We start from the raw sequence: 22,376 nt of genomic DNA on the forward strand, positions 1-22,376 counted from the left end.
AAAGGGCTACAACTTGGGTTTATCTACCCAGATAAGCCGATTATAACTACACAGTGGTTTTCGGCCTACACCATTGTTCCTTTGTTATACAGTGGGTCTTCCTCGAGACCCGGTGGTTGAGGAGAACGCGTTCCACTCCGTAGTTTTTCTTTTGATCGATTTGTCACGCAAAGGAACGCGTCGCGACGCGGTCGTTCCCGTGACATAATTTATCCATGGTCCCTAAACCACAAGCCATACTCCACCTTATGACACCTAACCACAAGCTATAGTCCACCTTAGGACACCTAACCATAAGCCATACCCCACCTTATGACACCTAACCATAAGCCATACCCCACCTTATGAAACCTTAACAACAAGCCATACCCCACCTTATGACACCTAACCATAAGCCATACGCCACCCTATGACACCTAACCACAAGCCATACTCCACCCTATGACACCTAACCACAAGCCATACGCCACCTTATGAAACCTAAACCACAAGCCATACTCCACCTTATGACACCTAACCAGAAGCCATACCCCACCCTATGACACCTAACCACAAGCCATATGCCACCCTATGACACCTAACCACAAGCCATACCCCACCTTATGAAACCTAAACCACAAGCCATACCCCACCTTATGACACCTAACCATAAGCCATACCCCACCCTATGACACCTAACCATTAGCCATACTCCACCCTATGACACCTAACCACAAGCCATACTCCACCCTATGACACCTAACCACAAGCCATACGCCACCTTATGAAACCTAAACCACAAGCCATACTCCACCTTATGACACCTAACCAGAAGCCATACCCCACCCTATGACACCTAACCACAAGCCATATGCCACCCTATGACACCTAACCACAAGCCATACCCCACCTTATGAAACCTAAACCACAAGCCATACCCCACCTTATGACACCTAACCATAAGCCATACCCCACCCTATGACACCTAACCACAAGCCATACCCCACCTTATGAAACCTAAACCACAAGCCATACTCCACCTTATGACACCTAACCAGAAGCCATACCCCACCCTATGACACCTAACCACAAGCCATATGCCACCCTATGACACCTAACCACAAGCCATACCCCACCTTATGAAACCTAAACCACAAGCCATACCCCACCTTATGACACCTAACCATAAGCCATACCCCACCTTATGACACCTAACCATAAGCCATACGCCACCCTATGACACCTAACCATTAGCCATACCCCACCTTATGAAACCTAAACCACAAGCCATACCCCACCCTATGACACCTAACCACAAACCATTCTTCTCTGCCAGTTTCTTATTTTGATTTGTTTTTACATGTTATTAAGAAATATTATTTTGTTTAATTTTTTATATTTAGGTTCTCCTTTGAATAATGGTGATTGGGTCGAAGTGACTGTTGAAAGGCATCAACATTCAACTGTCGTGACAGTTAATGATCGCAAGGAAGAACTACAAGTTCCAGTTAGTTTGTTATCAGATGTCTATGCAGAACCCTTTCTTCATCCACAAGGTAAAACATTGAGCCGTTTTACTGACAATGTTTTTATTTTATTTATCAATTTCTTGGTTTATGTGTCAGTAGTTAACCCAAAGGTTAACTTGGGAAGAGGCTGCCTTTGAAAATATACATTCTTTTAACCCTTTCAATACCATTGTCGAGTTTACTCGACCGCGCAGTGCAAGCGCTTCCTTACCATTGTCGAGAAAACTCGACCGTGCGTTGTGTAGTCGCTCCGTCCCAATGTCGAGAAAACTCGACAGAAAAAAGCCTTGCCTTTGAGAGATTGTATTTATTTTGTTTGGCGCCCTCTGTTGTTAGGTTTTATATAGACGGGTTGCTTGTTTACCAAGCATTGCAATGGTATGTATTGTATAGGGGGTCGCCATTATGATTTTCCGAGAAAAGTACGTTTGAAGATTTCAGGCTTCCGTTTTTTGGGGGACAAAAATCACCATCATGTCTCCTCATTGCACAAAGGTTTTGGCTTATATGTTTGCCTATAGTGACTCTATAAAAAGACTTGGGAAGTTCTGAGAGAGAATCTAGTGAACATTTGGCAGCCAATCGTGGTATTTCGTCGCCAGACATGCAGTCATGCAGATGATGACAAAACCGGACTATATAACAACGGTAGCTAACCGGGACGAGCACGTCACCCGTTCAACGCCGTGGGCTTGGGCGTGCATGGCAGGCGGGCCCCGACCGACTCATGCTGGTCGAACTACCTCCATGGTCGAAGTGACCGTGGTGGCTGAACACTTTCAAAACATATAAGATTTTTCAGCAAAATAGGTTCCGATTTTGGTACAAATGGAAATAGAAGCTTATAATAAAAACGATTATATTTTCTGAGTAGTTTTTACAAAATTTTCTTGAGGAAAATTAGGTTGAAAATCTTGTCGTTTATCTTGAGACAGAAATCCTTAATAAAAATAGAAGTAATTCGTTTTAGCCAGATATCTTGCAAACAAAATTAAGATAATAAGTATACAAATTTTACATCGTAGGAAAGGTCATTTCATATGCTACAAATTGCATGCACAAAGTTTTTCCAAAAAATAATGTCTTCCCACAGAAATTCAAGATTGAAACAGTACACACTGCAAATTGCGTTATATATATTTTAGTGTGAAAAAATACGGTACACAGCATTGTGACCTTTGTCAACAATGCGGTATCCGGTTGGGCGCTTGCAATAAACAATGTGGTATTGAAAGGGTTAATGGAAGAGTTTTGGGCAAAAAGATACTTGCTATTGTTATATTAAGTTGTAGAAGAGTTTAACAACACCATTTACAGTTTGTGTATTACACAAGTCTTTATGCAGTTTACGTGTATTATCAAACAGAATAAGTCTGTGTCCATCTGTTCATAAAGTTTGTCTTGAAGTACATGTAATAGTATGTATCAATCATTCAAACCAATCAAACATCTTGAAATCAGAGGTTTGGAGTGTTTACTATTACCAATATCATTAGAAAGTGGTACCGACTTATAAACTGGAATCAGTTCTGACTTATAAGATTAATGATGGATACAATGTATTTAAAAAAATTTCCCCTTTAGTTTAAGTAAATGTAGTGACTTTTCTTTCTTTTGAAATTGTGAAGTCTTATCTTTCATAACTTAATGTAAAACTGTTTGTCCCTGATTTGTATACTTTTATCATTAGAAGTTGTTCAACCTTATCAGCTGCGCAACAAAGGTGGTAGCTCCATTGTAAAGACATTTGTTGGAGGAGCCCCTAATACAATGACATTGTTACCCGGACTCAAGGGTTGCTTAAGAGGACTAGTGGTTAATGGACAGCCGTGGGCTCTCCAAGATCTTGTTCAGATCATGCAGAGTATGTGTTTAATGTTTTTGTATAAGTTATGATTGATTTGAAAGCTGAAGAATTGTGTGTCAATGTAGGATAATGAATAAGTTGTTTTAGTCTGTTGATTAAAAACAAATACCAGCTTTACAAAGAAATGCCACTCTCATTTGTTGTTATGGCAGATAAATATTTTGAGTTCATTATTGTATATGACTATAATATGTGAATGATATCTACTGGCTCAACGACTGTTCACGATAAAATGGGCTTTAAATCTAAAATGAGTTTTAAATCAAGAACTATTGTTAGTCATCTTTACAACTCCTGAAGGTAAACAAAGATCGTCTTAAGTACCATTCTGAATATATATGGTATTGTGTTCTTTCTTATCAGGGTTATTTAGCTCAAAGGCCCCATCTTTGAAATGTATGAACCACTGCTCTGAGAATCCTTGTAAGAATGGAGGTGTATGTACTGAGCTTTGGGTAGGTTTCACTTGTAACTGCACTGGAACCTCATACTCTGGACAAACATGCCAAGAAGGTAAGAACGTCAACTTAGTTAATCAAGTAGTCAAGTTCAAACTGCTCAACAACATGTTCATATCAAAATGCCATTACACAATATTCAAGGAAATTGAACATTTCCATATTAATTCAAAGTGTACATGCATTAAGTTATCAATTTGCATACTGTTGGTTTTGTGTTGTTTCAATTAGTTGCAATGAGTAACTTCGTGTTATCTTTTGATGATATAAATATAATTTTCAAAACACAAGCTGATGTTATTTTCTCATAAATATTCCATATATACATGTAGTTCATTTTCCCCCCCTAAATCACTTAAAATGACAAAATATAACTTGAAGAGAAAGCTTAATATATTAAATGGGGGAGCCTAGGTCTCCTAAAAGCAAGCTTGGCAGATGGAGACCCCCGAATTTGTGTACACACTGTACATACGTGTCTATGAGGAAGGACAATGCAAGAATAGACTGACATAATTGAAGGCGCACAAACGAGGCACATATGAAAAGACACGGACAGAACGCAAACAGGACAATACAGTAACAATGGTTCAGTAAATGGCGGTGTAGAGACGAATAAGTAGATAGGTAGAGACATTATTGGCATAATATTAAGGCAATCTACAAGAATGAAGGATGCTTTCACAGTGTAGAATTGTAAGCTCAAAATGTTGCTGAAATGACACTCCTCTATGTAATCTATTTGAAGCTGATGGCAATTTATCTTTCATTTATTTTTAACAATGATGACAGAGTATGGTGCTCAGTTCAAGGATGAATCTATGTTATCCATACCATTAATGATGAAGACAGACCCACCAGCTCTACAAATGCAGCAAGACACATTGGAGTTTGGATTCAGTACAGATCAGCCTTCTGGAATATTGTTTTATGTGAGGAATATTGAAAGCAGTCAAGTAGAAGAGCGAATTCTGATCCTTCTTAATGGAGGGGACCTGGAAGCTCATATTGACCTTGGAGCAGGATCAAGTAAGTATTGTGTAACCCACAAGCACTCAGTTATGCCATCCATGATTGCACCACATGCTCTCGTCGGTTTCTAAGAGATCATGTTCTGTATAGATGTTACAATACACCAGGCAGTGCTTGCTATTTCAAAGGTTGAAGGTTTTGAGAAAGACTCTGCTAAGTTCGAAACATGAGGCAATAAACAACTTGTTTGCAATTATACCAGAAGTCATTTTGGTTGATAAGCAGTTTGCAACAGCTACCCTTCCATTTCCTAATTTCACTATGTTTAGTACCAAATACATGTAATATAAAAACAAAATGATGCTAGAAATGTTTTAGAAATTGTCCATATAGTTTGTGAGCTTGGGGAAACATGGGAAATTGTCCATATAGTTTGTGAGCTTGGGGAAACATGGGAAATTGTCCATATAGTTTGTGAGCTTGGGGAAACATGGGAAATTGTCCATATAGTTTGTGAGCTCGGGGAAACATGGGAAATTGTCCATATAGTTTGTGAGCTTGGGGAAACATGGGAAATTGTCCATATAGTTTGTGAGCTTGGGGAAACATGGGAAATTGTCCATATAGTTTGTGAGCTTGGGGAAACATGGGAAATTGTCCATATAGTTTGTGAGCTTGGGGAAACATGGGAAATTGTCCATATAGTTTGTGAGCTCGGGGAAACATGGGAAATTGTCCATATAGTTTGTGAGCTTGGGGAAACATGGGAAATTGTAAATTCAGGGCATACGACCTATTCTATAACCTCATGAGTAAAAGTAGGTCAGATTATGTGGCTTCTTACATGTAGTGCTATATGCACAAGCACCTTGTGGTCGCTGTTTTTTCCAAATTCTCTAGTTACCATGGTTTACATGTACAAAATTGTTTTGACATAACTGTTGAAAACAACTGTTGGTGACAAAATTTTAGAGCAGTTAAGATATGTAATGAATACTTGTTTATTAAATTCCATTACATAAAATAACAAAAATCAAAAAGATTGGTCAGCACCTAAGAGCCAGGTTCACGGCCTTCATTTCTTAAGTGCAATGTGGATTCTCAAACTTTTGTTTACTCAATTTTGAGAGGAATTGAACCAACCGCATTTTATGTTACCAACATTGGAAAGATAAGATCTTTCTCCTTCCAACATTATTAGCATTGGTATGGAGGATAAACATAGATAAGTAGTCTACTAAAGTTGCCAATGGTAAATAAGAGGAGTTTAAGCGTAATATTAATAATAATAACATTTATAATAATAATTTCAAAAAATGGTTAATGGCCTGACGTTTCGACCCTAGCAGAGTCTTTCTCGAAGGCTAAATGACAACACAACAAACATGACACTCATGAACAGGTAACTAAGTGAAACATAAACAGTGAAGTGGAAATACATGAATGGGGTTAGAAGGCATACAGAAAAAAGCAAGGGGCAAACAATGAATAGGGGGACAAAAAGGGGGGGGGGGTGAAGGGAAGGGACTGGCTTGACCACAAGCAAGAAGATGGAAACACAAAGGACAACATCAAGGGTGGTGAGGTTGGGTAAACAGTAATTTATTAGTGAATGAGGCTCAGGCTAAAAGGCTATGGGGAAAAAAGGAGACGGCAAAACAAAAGGTTTATTAGTCGTTTCCTTCTTGGATGTTCAGACCATGGGGTTGAATGGTCTGGAGGCGTCTAATCCAGAGTTTCTCCCTACTCAAACGCACAGTCTCTCTGTGGTTGCCTAGTGCCTCTATGCCCTGTAAGATCATGTCAGGTGTATCTAGCTTTTGGGTCTTGACTGTAGATCTGTGGCCGTAGAAACGCCTCTTGAGTGTAGTTCTTGTTTCACCTATATATTAAACACCACAGACTCTGCAAGATATGAGATAAATGAGATTAGTGGTGGTGCAGGTGACATGACCCCTTGTCTTATGGGTGGTACCGCCGGTGTTACTGGTGAAGGAGTCCGATTCCCTGATGTGTTGTCTACAGACGATGCATTTGGAGATGTTGGAACACCTAAAAGTTCCCTGTGGTAGAGGGGGATTAACATCATCATTAATGGGAGGGACTTCTGCTCGGACAATGAGATCCCTGAGACTTGGTGGGCGTCTGTAGGCAACTATGGGTTCTTCCTGCACAGCACGTTGAAGTCGATCTGATGTGTGAAGAATATGATGGTTAGAACTGGTTATTTTACGAATGGGAGGAAGTGAGGGGTGGAAAGTGACAACAAAAGGAACTTTCCCCGTAGGACTCTGTTGTTTCTTGGGTCCTTTGGAAAGTACTGACTCCCATGTTTGTCATGTTTGTTGTGTTGTCATTTAGCCTTCGAGATAGACTCTGCTAGGGTCGAAACGTCAGGCCATTAACCATTTTTTGCATTTATACTCTCGGTCCATTTGGTTGGTAAGTTGTTTGCAACAGCTAATTCTATTTTCTCATAATAATAATTTCAATACCGTTCTTACAATATAGGAAATTAGAAAAAAATTCTCAATGCACTTTACATCAATAAAGCCAATTCAAGCATAAAAGGCAATTAAACAAACAGGTATCTTTTAAGAAGGGGTTTAAATTCAGTGCATCGACTATTAAAGTCACCTACATGTATAGTAAGGAAAGAGTTGAATATAACTAGACAATTGAGGTAGCTCATGTTTGCTGTTCCTCACACGCATAATTAATCAAGTGATATTATGTGCACTAGAGAAGTGCTATCAACTCGTATATTGGTCTGATAATATTATAACAATTTTTTTTTTTTTTTAAGCGATGCTGCGTGTCTTGGGTCCATTTAATGATACATTTCGACATGTTGTTGTCTTCAAACGCTTTGGAAATAGAGTCCTGTTTGATGTAAGTGAAGTATAAAGATGTGTTGTTTTGGCAATATAATGTATTTATGCAAACTGTCTAATTCACATCATGAATCTATGATTTAAGAATCTTTATGATATCGGACTAAACTATGTTTAATATTCTCATGTTTTGTTCATTTTAACTCTCATTTTGATTTTCCCCGAAGCCGGAGAATTTATATTAGATTTGAGCACAAATCATTTCAAAGATATTCATGACAAACTTTGTTGAAAGAGATTTACATTTAGTTTCCATTGTCACCAAAGAATATCATTTTTAAAACACTTTTTATGAAATTTTAATGTAATGATAATCAACAAACGACATAAATAAACATACCATTTTAAATCGGTTTAAATTAATTTCTGAATACATTGTTTGCCTGCATGTTGATATCATTCATGGAAGGTTTTCTCCCTAAGCAATCAATGCACAAATGCAAATGGAAGCATCAATGCAAATTGAAGAAATTGTAAACAAAGTAATAGATTCTATTGGCTGTCCAAATTTGTCAACATTTTTTAAGGGGGAGGGGTCGGAGGCCTAGTACAACTTTAAAACATGTGTAAAATTTTGAACTATAAATAACTTGCATCAATTTTGACAGAATTCTTTGATAAGTACCACATTGGGGAGGGATGGGGTTTCTGATAAGTAGTAGTCACCATGTTTTCTGTACATGTACCACCTAAAACTATGGACAACTTTGGACTATCCCTTATGACATGTATGATTATTTGAGCTATTTACCTTAAAAGGATTGGGACACTTTTTGTAACAAAAAACACAATGTCCGTCTATTTACATTAAACTTACATGGTTTGAAGGCTTCCCTTAAAATATTACTTGCTGAGGTGCTGTAGTTTATAAGAAATGAGTAAAACATTGTAACGAAAATACTTTTTACATTTTACATGCTAAAATAATTTCCGTCTCACAAATTATTTTCGTGACTTGTTTTGCTCATTTCTCAAAAACTACAGCACCTCACCAAGTAATATTTTAAGGGAAGCTTTCTACTATCATTACCCAGACCTCTCTAAAGGTTTATGTTTCAAATAATAGCTAAGCCCCCCTCCCCCTACTAACAACGGCTACTATTTAATTGAAGCTATACATGTATGATGAGGTTGAAATTAGTTGATGTGTACCGTTGTATTCACAGGTTGACAATATTGGATATGAATATGAAACGTTAGAGCCTGTAGAAGAGACGGAGTTTAATGACAGACATGTCATGGTTGTTGGTGGAGTGGAAACCAACATGACAAGTTATGGGCTTGATGGCCTGCATGGTTATACTGGGTGTTTGACAGGTACGTTTTCTCATGCTACTCGCCCTTTGTTTGACTATTTGGCTTTATCATTCTTGGGGTACAGGAACAGTAATTTTGTGCGTACATGTATAAGACGTATCTTATCTGACTTTCAAAGGTGTGCGTTATCTGATATTGATCAAATTCATCCTGAAAATCACTATCTGAAATCTTGCATTTCTTTTGTAACATTATTCCTTTCTTTCCTCCAGGGTAATTTGACTTGTTATAATTTTTCTTAAAGGAGTTGGGTACTTTTTGTAACACAAAACACAATGTCCACAGATTTACATTAAACTTACACTCTTTGAAGATAATGATAGTAGAAAGCGTACCTTAAAATATTGGTTGCTGAGGTGCTGTAGTTTTTTAGAAATGAGTTGAAAAATGTCATGAAAATACGTTTTGCATGCTAAAATAATTTTCGTCTCTTGATCACTGAGACGAAAATTAAGTTCATGACATTGTTTTACTCATTTCTCTACAGCAACTACAGCACGCAGCAAGTAATATTTTCAGAAAAGCTTTCTACTATCGTTAACTTTAAACTGTGTAAATTTAATGTAAATCTGTGGACATTGTGTTTTTTGTCCTACAAAAAGTTCATAGACCCTTTAAAATAAAACCTACATCATTCATGTTGTGTATAGTGCTTTAACAAAACTTATTGAAGAACAAAGTCCTTGCCAGGGCTAGGTTGGTTGGTTCGTTCGTTCGTTCGTTCGTTTGTTCGTTCGTTCGTTCGTTCGTTCGTTCGTTCGTTCATTTGTTCGTTCGTTCATTTGTTCGTTTGTTTGTTTGGCTGTTCAGTTGGTTTATTTTTTGTTTATTTTATTGTTTGGTTGTTTTTGATGCTCGGCCTTGTTGATTTGTTGGAGTACAATTTTCTTTGAACCCACTATGCTACAGAAATATTTCCAGTAAAAATAAACAGGTTGATTTGGATCAAAGTGCTTAAAAAGCTATTTCTCTATTTTTAAGCATACAGAGGCTTGATTTTCACCCTCCCACAATGTCCAAATACTCTGAGCTTCACAGGGCTTTGCCCCTGGACCCCCAGAGCCCCACCAGGAGCCGTCAGGCTGGACGTCACCTGTTGCAAATCTTTGAGCCCTCCCTATAAGACATAATCCTGGTTGCGCCATCATTGATGCAATCACTATCAAATAAACTTTATTTGTTGGTCCTATAAGGTATTTACAGTCACACAGGCTTGGACAGAGCAGTTTTCTCTGAGATCATGGAACTGCGGACATTTACTTTGCCATTGTTACTACAAGGTGCAGAGTATAGAGCTTTGGGGTTTTGATATTAGCATCATCTTTCAAAACCTTCAGAGGAAATCTGTAAATGGATGTTCTTCAGACAACTAAGTCGGAATTGTGCATTATTCCACTACTGCTGAAACTTGTTGTTTTCTGCAGTTCAGAGTTTGTATTACATATGTATATTGTTAAAAAAAAATCAGCAATTTATGTTTGTATTGTCCGTTCATGACAGGTTTAACATACAATGGGAAGCATCCTTTAGAAACCTTGTTTCGTAGTAATCCAGAGGAGGATCAGAGTAACACTGTGCATCGTCAACAATGTCAAATGTTTCAAGTAAAGGAAGATATTACCAAGGCAATAACACCAGTCATACCAACACAACCATCTATGGTAAGTCATTGCTCTCTACTAAATGATAGGTTAAAGACACTGGACACTAATAATAATTGTCAAAGACCAGTGTTCTAACTTAGTGTATCTCAACATATGCATGAAATAACAAACCTGTGAAAATTTGAGCTCAATATTAGTTGTTGAAGTTGCGAGATAATAATGAAAGAAAAGTTCTAAATCTGAGGTCTCGAAATCAAATTCGTGGAAAATTACTTCTTTCTTGAAAACTACATATATGTCACTTCAGAGGGAGCCGTTTCTCACAATGTTTTATACCATCAACCTCTCCTCATTACTCGCCACCAAGTAAGGTTTTATGCTAATAATTATTTGGAGTAATTACCAATAGTGTCCACTGCCTTAAGTTATACCTGCTGTAGCATTGGACAATAAATGTTCTTTCTCTGTTCTACATGTATTTAAACAAGGGATTTACAGATACTGCTGTAAGTATACAATTGATTAATACCTTATGAAATTATCATTTCCAAAGTTTGATTTAAAAGTAAGGGAATTTGGACCAAGTATTTAGAATAATATTCAAATGATGTATAGACTAACAGATAGGTTTATAGCTGTACCTTGAACTTGTTGAACAACAAAAGATCATGGCCAAAACTGATTTGGTTTAATTATTCTAACCCTTACAAACATGTACATAATGTATGATGTCAGAACGGCCTCATTTTGTGAGTTGTTTATAATTGAAGTCTAGACATACTCTGACATTTTTTTTAAAGGGGTCACAATTTCATCAGCTTTCTCAAAGAGTATGTGCTTGTTCTTTCGGGATCCAGGGGCACACATACACACTGTTCAATCAATACACAGACCTGAAATTATTACAAAATGTGTGCAAGTCAAATGCCTTGAAATTCCACAAGGTTTTATTACTAATTGAAATTTTCAAATGTTGGCAGCTATGCATGATTTTGCCTTGTAACTCTCCAAATTGTACTACATGTGGATCCAGGATACATGTACAGGTTGCTAAGATGTAGCCTTCTATATATGCCAAAGATGTAGTGGGTATTGATGTTCTATTTCAACCAAGTTTGACAATTTGCCCTTCAAGATAAATCACAGATGAATTGTTTATTAAGATGTTGCGTTGTTCACAGATGCGTACTATGCCACCTTGGAATTCTCAAGCAGTTCAGGGTGTTGAGATTTCTCTTCCAGCTGAGTTAGTATCATCATCTAAGATCAACTGGATCCTTATTGGTGCCGGTAAGACCCTACATTTCTTCAGAAATTCTTTGTACATAAATATGCTTGATCCACGATACTGTACTGCTAATTTTTACTGGTAGTTTTTACAATCGAGGACAATCATTTTACTAAGAAGCTATATTTGTTAATTTATTTGCTTTTTGGCGAGCTGCGAAGCAGTGGGAGCCTATATACCAATTTCCACCCGGCAGTCCGCGTTCAGTGGAAATGTTAAAGTTTTTGGTTTTGAGTTGTTTTTTGGTGTACAAGCCCAAGTGAGGTAGTTATATACTTGCCAGTAATTTTTGGTAATTTTCAGCTACATGTATGTTTTCCCATGTCAGTGAGTGGAAGGGGGTCACTGAGATTTTCTAAAAATAGGTTTCCTAACATGACCATGTTACGTATCATCCTCTAGCGTTTGTTTTTGCTGGCAGTTGAAAGGCTGAGAGAATCATCCATTGGGATATTCCACTGTGTAGTTTACACAGGCAGTTGAGCCAGAATCAAGCACCCTCGTGGTCGCATAATAAATACTTCACTTCCTGTTTTGGATTACTCTGTTAGTTGTGATTATACTTGCTCTACTGTTTGAGAGAATGCCATCAAGGAAGTATTGTCTTCATCAGCTAATTTGCAATGATGACCATGATGGAGAAGCTCCAATAATCTCTCATTGCATCAGTAGCATACACTAGGTGTGGTATTTCGTTTTGGTTATCGGAAAAGATCACCAAACACTGAGCCCTCTAACAGAATGCGTTTACCTGTTTGATTGAAATTAACCCACATCCTCAAAGTCTGTTTGCCTGTGTTGGTTTTTCTGCCTGATTTATTGCATTAAAATTTAAAGACACTGGACACTATTGGTTGTTGTCAAAATCCAGTCTTCTCACTTGGTGTATCTCAACATTTGCATAAAATAACGAACCTGTAAAAATTTGATCTTGATTGGTCGTCGGAGTTGCGAGATAACTATGAAAGAAAAAAACCCACCCTTTTCACATGAAGTTGTGTGCTTTCAGATATTTATGTTTATATATTTATATTTACTTTATTTCTCGGGCATAAAAAATACAATAATGCACATTAATTAGGTTAAAAACATTGAAAAATACAGCAGAGAGGAATTTAAATACACTATGTTAAAAACATTGAAAAATACAGCAAAGAGCAATTTAAATACAGTAAAGAAAAAGAAACAGCTGGAACCCGAAGGATTGCCTACACATGTACATGTAAAAGAAACACAGTTCCTGTCGAGAGGCTCTCCTCTCCAGCTGATCCTAAAAAGAACAACAATAAAGTAGAATTATAAAAATATAAAAATATATAAGTATTCTTTATAGCAGCAAAAAAAAGCAAAGACGCATAAAAATAGACAAGCAAGGGAATACAAGCAAGGTAAAGACATGAAGAAGAAAAAAAACGAAAAAAAAAAAAACCTTACAATTAAAATGAAACCACAACAAGATGGATTAATTATTATATACAATGGCTAAAAAGATTGAGTTATGGGTGGTTTTGTGTAAAGAACACCACGTATAGTATTAAGACACCTCAATGGGGAAGTTCCTAGGCACAAATTCTGAACATCAGTAGGAAGTGTATCCCAAAATCTTTGGGGGAAAAAGAGACAAGAGTACTTTAGAGAGTTCGTTCCAGCAAGTCTGTGTTTAAAAACCAGTTTATCAATTTTACGTGAATTAGGTTCCGGTAAAAGATGAGTAGGTATGTCGTTCAACCTGAAAAGACACTTGACAATAAAAGAAACACTTAAAAACAGAAAACGGTTACACAAGGGGGGCAAGTGAAGTTGAGTGAGACGTTGTTCATAAGTAAGGCCCCTGGCAACTCTATATGTGAAACAGGAGCAAGTGAACCTTCTTTGCACTGCTTCAAGGGACTGTATGTGGTTTTTCTGGTTCGGTCGCCACACAGATGCTTGATTTCGATACCTCAAATTCTAAACTTGAGGTCTCGAAATCAAATTCGTGGAAAATTCCTTCTTTCTTAAAAACTACGCCACTTCAGAGGGAGCCGTTTCTCACAATGTTTTATACTACCAACCTCTCCCCATTACTCGTTACCAAGTAAGGTTTTATGCTGATAATTATTTTGAGTAATTACCAATAGTGTTCACTGCCTTTAAACTGTTGATAAGGGTTCAGAAATATTGTAATAGGTTCACCCAACATTTTGCTTCATCCTGAATTTGGTACTGGCACTTATGAAGTGGAAACAAATTAAAATAAAGGACATTAAATGAAGGGCCACACATTACATTGTGAAGGATCACTAGGTGTAGTCTAATTTATTTGTACGCATTTTGTGTTTATTAAAAGTTCATCAGTTTGTATGTGGCTTGTTTATGTTGTTGGGGCCCATACGGCATGATACATGATTTCACCTTCCAATATATGGCCCTAGTAATATCAAGCACCTATAAGAATTTAGAAATACTTAATGTTTTGGTTTTCCTTACATACATGTAGGTCCTTTTACATATAGGCTAAATTAGTCGGCAATGTAGATTTTAATTCACACACACATTGATTTTAAGAATGATTATGGTGTTTAAAAAAAAAAAACTGAAATATGAATTGACCATATTAAAATGTCTTATTTTCAGTTGCTGGTGGAGGCGTTGCTGTGTTACTCCTTTTGTTATGTTGCTGTTGTATCCTCAGAAATAGCAAAAATGAGAATGTAGTACTGGAGGAGAAACAGCATCTAGTCAAACCACAAGACGGTAAATATACATGTAACTCAACCTTAATTATTATTAATTGACTGTGGCAAACACAAGGACCAAGAGCTAACCAATAGTTTCAGTATTTTCAGTCTCAGCTGCAAAGAGTATTTTTGGGGCTGTAACAAATCTAAATTAAAGTCACCTGGAAATATAATTTTTATTTTTTCAAACATAAGAGTATATGTGACCCAATCTGTGAAAATGAGTCACATGTCGCCCAATGCAATATTAAGTTACATGTATGGACAGTTTAATGTGGAAAATGTAAAAAAATAAAATATAAAATAAAGCTATGAATAAAGCTATGAATACAACAGTTTTGTGATCATAAAAAATGTATAATTTGTATCCTTTTGCACACAATGGTAGTTTAAAATATCATTTTACTTGTAATTCGTTTTTCAAAAAAACTTGGTGTAGTGGCTTATTTCAAACGGGAGTAACTCAGCAAAGTGATACACCCCAAAGCTTTGACACATACCAAATTACTGCTGATGATGTGTTCTTTCAAGCCATGCATATAACTCAATTCATGAAATTGCCTACATCTGACTCATTTTCACAGAGCGTGTCACATATGTTTAGTAACAATAAAACATTTTTTTTAGTAACTGTTTGCCACGATTTATATGTTTAAAAAATAGTTATAGTTGTTTGGGGGTTGACTCCGCCTACCCCTTTTGTGATGTCAATCGAGGCAGACTTTGCCTTGATGCGTAGAGTAAACACATGTCCGAAGTACATGCAACTTGTCCAAGTCATTGAGTTTGTAAGTTTTCTTGCATTTCTTCCGGCAATGCCGACCAAGTGTATTGCTGCTGGATGCAGCAAAACAACTACAGGTGGGGTCAGTCTGCATGGCTGGTCAGACTCACAAGAGCAATAGTACCAAGTGGTACAGTCTGACAGTCTTTTTTAGCACTGTGCAGCATTTTCTCTTAAATATCGCGCCTCGGTTGACGCGACGAACAGCGCCTTCTCCTAAATTTGTAAATAAGATGAGAACTAACTTGTTAGAACCTTAGTTAACTGTTTGTTCACATTCCACTCATCAAAACACATTATATTTGTGACAAAAGTTTTATTTTGACAAAATACCACTTCCAAGTGACTTTAATTTGTGTGCACATAGTTTGCTTTGGCCTTTAAGATGGTAAACTTTGTTTATCTGTTTGTTTATTTCTCTAGAAATCCATGTTGTGCATGCAGTACGTCAAGAAGCTGCAGAGGCACAATGCATGGATGCTCCACCTCCTGAAGAGACACAAAGAACCCCACCACATGGTATCCCAGAGTATGTTACTCCAGTACACGGTACCCAAACTTCTAGTCAGGTATCAATGCAACAGGTAAAATAACGCTTCCTTAAATTTGGGATATTTGGGCCATTCCTTCGTTTAGGTTATCATTAATTACCTGTTTTGCATGCACAGAGCTAACTCGTTCTTTTGAGAAAAAAGGCTGACGTATTCTTTAAGGGTTTCAATCTTTCCTAGGAATGAAAGTGCATCTGAGGAAATATCTGAAGTAAAATTAGTATACTCATTTTGGATCTGTTTGTCACTTGTCTCATATTCGTACTTGTGCATTACACTTTCACACTTAAACATTTGGTACTTCCAGCTTTTGTTCAACATATTATGTCTTTTTGGTATAAACACTTACACGATTTTAATACTGGTATTAAAAACATTCTTTTAAGTTGGAGCAATCAGGAGAAAGTGCTACCTGAAGAAATACAAATGTGGGGATTTTGCTCACAACAGTAATTGATATTAAGACACACAAAAAGAGAGGAGTCGTAAAAAGATGAATTTGAGCAGTGAACTCATTCTTGCGTGGATGCAATACGGGGGTCTGGGGGTCCATGGTTTGACAGCCTGTCTGCTTATGGCTGGCCCCGGCCTTATGCAGAGAGATGGCAGGCCATTTACAAATAAAAACTTGTTTTATTTCTTTCAAAATCTGCAAACTTTTATTATTTATTCTCATTTTAAATGTAATAAAGTAAAAGGTCACAAATTCAAAAGTCAATTGCCAAAGGCAAAGATTGCAAAAAGTCAAAATCTAAATTGTTTCAACACAAGTTCAAATCTATACTCAATGCCCTCATTATCTACATTCATGCATTCATGCACCTTTTGCATTGGTAGTGGATACTGCCAACCTTGTTATATTTGGGGGCGAGAACATTTTTTGGCAACCACAAAAAAACAATTCCCAGCCACTTTAGTTGATTTACCTTACTTACACTACATGGTGTTATCTCTTTGAGAGACCCTAAATCTGACTCATGTATACAAAATACAATCCATAGAAATCTCATTTGCACCCGGTTCAGATACATCCAATGTGACCATGAATCACATTCATCATGATGATACATGTATATATAAAAATACAAATGTGTTATATTTACAACCCCAGACTAGTCACATGCACCAGTTACCACATCCAGTAACACCTATTCCCTTTTTTGCATCTCTGTGGAGACATCTTTTTTCTTTCCAATGTCCCTGTACTTAAGATCTTCCCGTACACTTTGTACACAACATTTCTTGTGGAGCACCCAGGTCTTTAGAATTTCCTTATGGAGTCCTTTTATTTTCCTTTTTCTGTTTTGTCCTTGGTCTCCATAAAGTAGTGAAAATGAAATCATTATACAAACACATTTTTAACAATGTTAATTTTTAATGAAATAAATGGGTTGCTTTTTAAGTAACCCCAAATACAACAATTAATTTAGAGTGAAGTTTAATTTGGAACTTTGGTATTAAAATTGTCAAAATCTTTTAGGATTTTCTGAGTTTAAGTTCTAGACATTTGTTGTCAATAAGCTGTGTATTGGTAAATAAAACTCCACAACCTTTTACTCTAATAAGTTGAATTAACTGACTGCTTTATTTATACAGTATTTCATTCTTAAGATGTTTTAGTGGAAACTCTTACCCGGTTCTGAGTTGGGTCATTTGTAAGTTGTTCTTCCTGTTTGTAGGTAAAGATAACGACTTGATGTTGGTTTGTTAAGGCTTCTCTGATTTGTATCTCTCATGTACTCCATGTGAATTCAAATTATTCCTATAGACATTAGGATCCATTTCATTTAGAAACAACCACAGGCATGTTAGGCTTGCAAAGTCTCTAATTGTAGCAATGGTGGCTCGTTTGGATCAAAGTGCTTCAAAAGAAACTTCCTAGAACTGGCATCGAAAATGCTCTTCCTAAAAAACCCACTTGTATTTGATATAATTCTTGAAACAGGGTACATAGGGAAAGCTGAAAGAAGGGTACATGTACATGTACACTGTACATACATTTTACATGTATAGGTATCGCTTAGCTTTAAGAAGGGTACATAGCTAGTATCACTAAGCTGAAAGAAGGGAACATGGGTACCACTAAGCTGAAAGAAGGGTACATGCGGCATGTACATAGGTATCGCTAAGCTGAAAGAAGGATACATACATGTAGCTAGTATCGCTAAGCTGAAAGAAGGGTACATTCATTGTAGCTAGTATCACTAAGCTGAAAGAAGGGAACATGGGTACCACTAAGCTGAAAGAAGGGTACATGCGGCATGTACATAGGTATCGCTAAGCTGAAAGAAGGATACATACATGTAGCTAGTATCGCTAAGCTGAAAGAAGGGTACATACATTGTAGCTAGTATCGCTAAGCTGAAAGAAGGGAACATGGGTACCACTAAGCTGAAAGAAGGGTACATGCATGTAGCTAGTATCGCTAAGCTGAAAGAAGGGTACATACATTGTAGCTAGTATCGCTAAGCTGAAAGAAGGGAACATGGGTACCACTAAGCTGAAAGAAGGGTACATGCGGCATGTACATAGGTATCGCTAAGCTGAAAGAAGGATACATAGCTAGTATCGCTAAGCTGAAAGAAGGGAACATGGGTACCACTAAGCTGAAAGAAGGGTACATGCGGCATGTACATAGGTATCGCTTAGCTTAAAGAAGGGTACATAGCTAGTATCGCTAAGCTGAAAGAAGGGTACATACATTGTAGCTAGTATCACTAAGCTGAAAGAAGGGAACATGGGTACCACTAAGCTAAAAGAAGGGTACATGCGGCATGTACATAGGTATCGCTAAGCTGAAAGAAGAATACATAGCTAGTATCGCTAAGCTGAAAGAAGGGTACATACATTGTAGCTAGTATCACTAAGCTGAAAGAAGGGAACATGGGTACCACTAAGCTGAAAGAAGGGTGCGGCATGTACATAGGTATCGCTAAGCTGAAAGAAGAATACATAGCTAGTATCGCTAAGCTGAAAGAAGGGTACATACATGTGCATTGTAGCTAGTATCGCTAAGCTGAAAGAAGGGAACATGGGTACCACTAAGCTGAAAGAAGGGTACATGCGGCATGTACATAGGTATCCGCTAAGCTGAAAGAAGGATACATAGCTAGTATCGCTAAGCTGAAAGAAGGGTACATAGCTAGTATCACTAAGCTGAAAGAAGGGAACATGGGTACCACTAAGCTGAAAGAAGCCTGGGTACATACATGTACATATAGGTATCACTAAGCTAAAAGAATGGTACACAGGAATCACTAAGCATAAAGGAGGCTACATAGCTAGTACCACTTAGCTGAAAGAAGGGAACATACATGTAGGTATGACTAAGTTAAAAGAAGGGTCCAAGGTACATGTGTATCACTAAGCTAAAGGGAGGGTACGTACATAAATATCACTAAGCTAAAAGAAGGGTAGATAGGTATTCAAGAATACATTTATTTCCATACTCTCATAAAAAGAATAACAACAGTTATACATGTATTACGGAGTAAAGCAAAACATTATCACTAAGCTGAAAGAAGAGTACATGTACATACATGAAGGTATCACTCGGCTGACAGAAGTGTGGGTTTGGGTTCCGGTTCCGGTTGTGTCCTTGAGCAAGATGCGCTACTATAATTGCTTCTATTCACCCAGGGGAATAAGCAAAGGTAGAGGTTGATATTGTGTATGAAAACATTCTTTGGAGCACTACGGTTGCCGAGGTTGAATACTACACAGGGAGGGGAATGTTGCTGGCCGTCGATTTCGCCAAACTGTTCCTAACTTAGGAATAACCTTCGGACTTAGGACGAGTTAAGTTCCGCATCAAAAGGTGTAGGACGCATAGAATCCATTCTAAGTTAGGACGAGTTACTTGTCCTAACTTGAAGTAGGATTAATCCAAGCGTTTCATGAAAATTGGCTGCAGGGCACTAATGTAAAGTGCATTGAGACGTTTTATGTGAAATACGCTACAATGTATATATCAAAACTTGTTATTATTATTATTTTTATATAGTTATCACTTAGCTAAAAGAGGGGAACAGCTAGAGGTATCACAAAGCTGCAATAATATTATTTTCTTATATACTTTGTAGCGCATTTCACAATAACCATATCAATGCGCTTTACATTAGTGCCATGATCATTGGGCCAATAACATCCCTTTAATCTTTCTCAGCTCCCTGGGGAGTATACAACCTATTGTGGGCAACTGTAGCGCTCCAAAGGCTTTTTCATTCATATCATCAACCTCTACCCTGAAAGAAGGGTAGGGCCTACATAGTTATCACTAAGCTTAAAATAAGGGTAGATAGGTATCACTATACATGTAGGTATCACATTTCATCACTGACTATTACCTTTCAAGTTTCATTGCAATTGCTCTTTGGGAACTATGCACAAAAAACATACAAACAAACAAACAAACAAACAAACAAAAATATTTCAACAAATATTTGAAAATTAACGAAGAGCAGTTTTACTGCGCTGCGCTATATAATAATAATATTTGACTTTATATAGCGCTTTTTGACTCTCGAACGGGTGTCTCAAAGCGCTTCAAATTATTACCCCTGAACACTGGGCCTTAATTCACTCCTTAAACCCCAGCTCCCTGGGGAGTATACAGCCTCGTGCAACAAATGCGCTACTCGGCTAAATCAATCACAAAAACCATCTCTGCCCTCACAGGTCCCCATTTACCCCTGGGTGGAGAGAAGCAATTATAAGTTAAGTGTCTTGCTCAGGGACACAAGTGTCATGACCGGGATTCGAACCCACACTCTGCTGAACAGAATCAGCAGAGCTTGAATTCGGTGCTCTTAACCGCTCGGCCACGACACCCCATACATGTATGCAAGTAACTTGTTTGTGTAAGAAAAACTCCCAGGTGCCTGTATAGATTGAGCTTCAAATTTGCGCTCATCAAACACAAGCCAGATGCTGCGCTTCGCGCGGCTACCGCTAATTCTGCAAATGTAGCGTGGTGCAAGGTAGTGATGGGGGGGGGGGCGTAAGTGGAGGGGTGCAATTAGAGTCACAATACAAATCACTGTGGCAAGCAGTCCATCTTAAGTTAAGACGAATCCATGAGTGCTTTGTGAAATTGACACTTGCCTGTCTTTTTGCCTCATAGACTATACTTTGCCGAAGCAACTAAGAAAGAGATGATCGATATTTGTTCCTGCCAACAAATTTGTGTGTGTATCACTCGGTGTACAATAGAAAATACAGCAATTTCATGAACATGCATTCAAAGTCATGCATTTTCCTCTAATCCTGCCAAACTAGTGTTTCTTTTTAGCTCTGAAAGGCAGTGGACACTATTGGTAATGACTCAAAATAATTGTTAGCATAAAAACTTACTTGGTAATAAGCAGAGGAGAGCTATTGAATAACTCTCTTTGACTGTTAAATGCTGATTCAATGAACATTCGTTTTCAAACTAAATTGAATTAGCCAGGAGTTAAAATGAATGGATTTTTGATGAAATTGGCCGGGAAACCAATAAAAAAACAATTATTTAGAGTCCTTTCTCGTCTTACAGAGTGGTAGCTACTTTGCAGCGCCCTCAAGGCACCTTAAACCCGTCAAACACATTACAGGATCCTATCTGCCAGGTCACCCTGTAACATTGCAACCAATTATTTAATATCAAGAACTACAAGAACTACAAGGTATAATGGATGTTATATTTGCATTGGAGATAAAGAATATTATTTGGTTTTACCAATTCACTGATAACGTTTTGCCTCTCCCCCCCCCCCCCCCCCCCTTCTTGAGAACTACATCGATGATGCTGGTGGCAAATAGGTCCGACAACAAGGCTGAAATCATTTAAAAGGTTTTTGTAAAAGTCATCCCTCGTCCCTGTGGCGGTTGTCAAGATAGGATCGGTCTGCCAAGTTGTCCGACGTTGAACAAAAAGAAAGGTGCAATCGTCCACCCATTTAAAGTTGTTTTCCTCTCCTTTATTGAAGAGTTTCCCCAGGGTAGATATGTTGATAGTTCAGAAGAACCCTGGGGCAACAGGACCCAGTCCCTCAGAATGAACCAAACAGCCAGTGGATCTGCTTAGGCAGTCCCCTCTGCCTGCATCACCTATGTTGTCCAAAGGCTAAAAAAAATGCAGTGTGTGTTTGGTGATCGCTGCCCAGTCAGGTACAGATATAAAAGTTCATCCTGGGGCCAACATGTAAAAGGGTGGTTGAAAAACCTGCTGACATATTTTGGCTTGTGTAGAGCTCAATACCTGGCAACAGTATGGTATCTTGGCTTGGCCCCATTTTTACCTGCCATGCCTGCAGATTTGAGGTCTATAATGCTGGTTGCCATATTTAATCCGGTAGAACTTCTGCTTTACTAACATTCAACAATGTTCGACATTGGTGAACGATTTGTGCAAGGAGCGTTAGTCAAGACCAGGC

At 37.8% G+C, this 22,376-nt stretch overlaps 1 protein-coding gene across 1 annotated transcript in view; it reads left to right on the plus strand.

Moving 5' to 3' along the window:
• The window catches only part of LOC117304773 (contactin-associated protein-like 2), a 102,897-nt gene that overhangs the window by 59,705 nt on the left and 20,816 nt on the right, over positions 1-22,376 (plus strand). Inside the window, exons 25-34 of the mRNA XM_033789380.1 lie at positions 1,383-1,535; positions 3,199-3,372; positions 3,739-3,888; positions 4,626-4,862; positions 7,612-7,697; positions 8,866-9,016; positions 10,517-10,677; positions 11,802-11,910; positions 14,525-14,644; positions 15,836-15,996. Coding sequence (XP_033645271.1) covers positions 1,383-1,535; positions 3,199-3,372; positions 3,739-3,888; positions 4,626-4,862; positions 7,612-7,697; positions 8,866-9,016; positions 10,517-10,677; positions 11,802-11,910; positions 14,525-14,644; positions 15,836-15,996 — 1,502 coding nt within the window. The remainder of the gene's footprint in view (positions 1-1,382; positions 1,536-3,198; positions 3,373-3,738; positions 3,889-4,625; positions 4,863-7,611; positions 7,698-8,865; positions 9,017-10,516; positions 10,678-11,801; positions 11,911-14,524; positions 14,645-15,835; positions 15,997-22,376) is intronic.

Source organism: Asterias rubens, chromosome 21 (assembly GCF_902459465.1).
Source record: "Asterias rubens chromosome 21, eAstRub1.3, whole genome shotgun sequence".
Taxonomy (NCBI): domain Eukaryota; kingdom Metazoa; phylum Echinodermata; class Asteroidea; order Forcipulatida; family Asteriidae; genus Asterias; species Asterias rubens.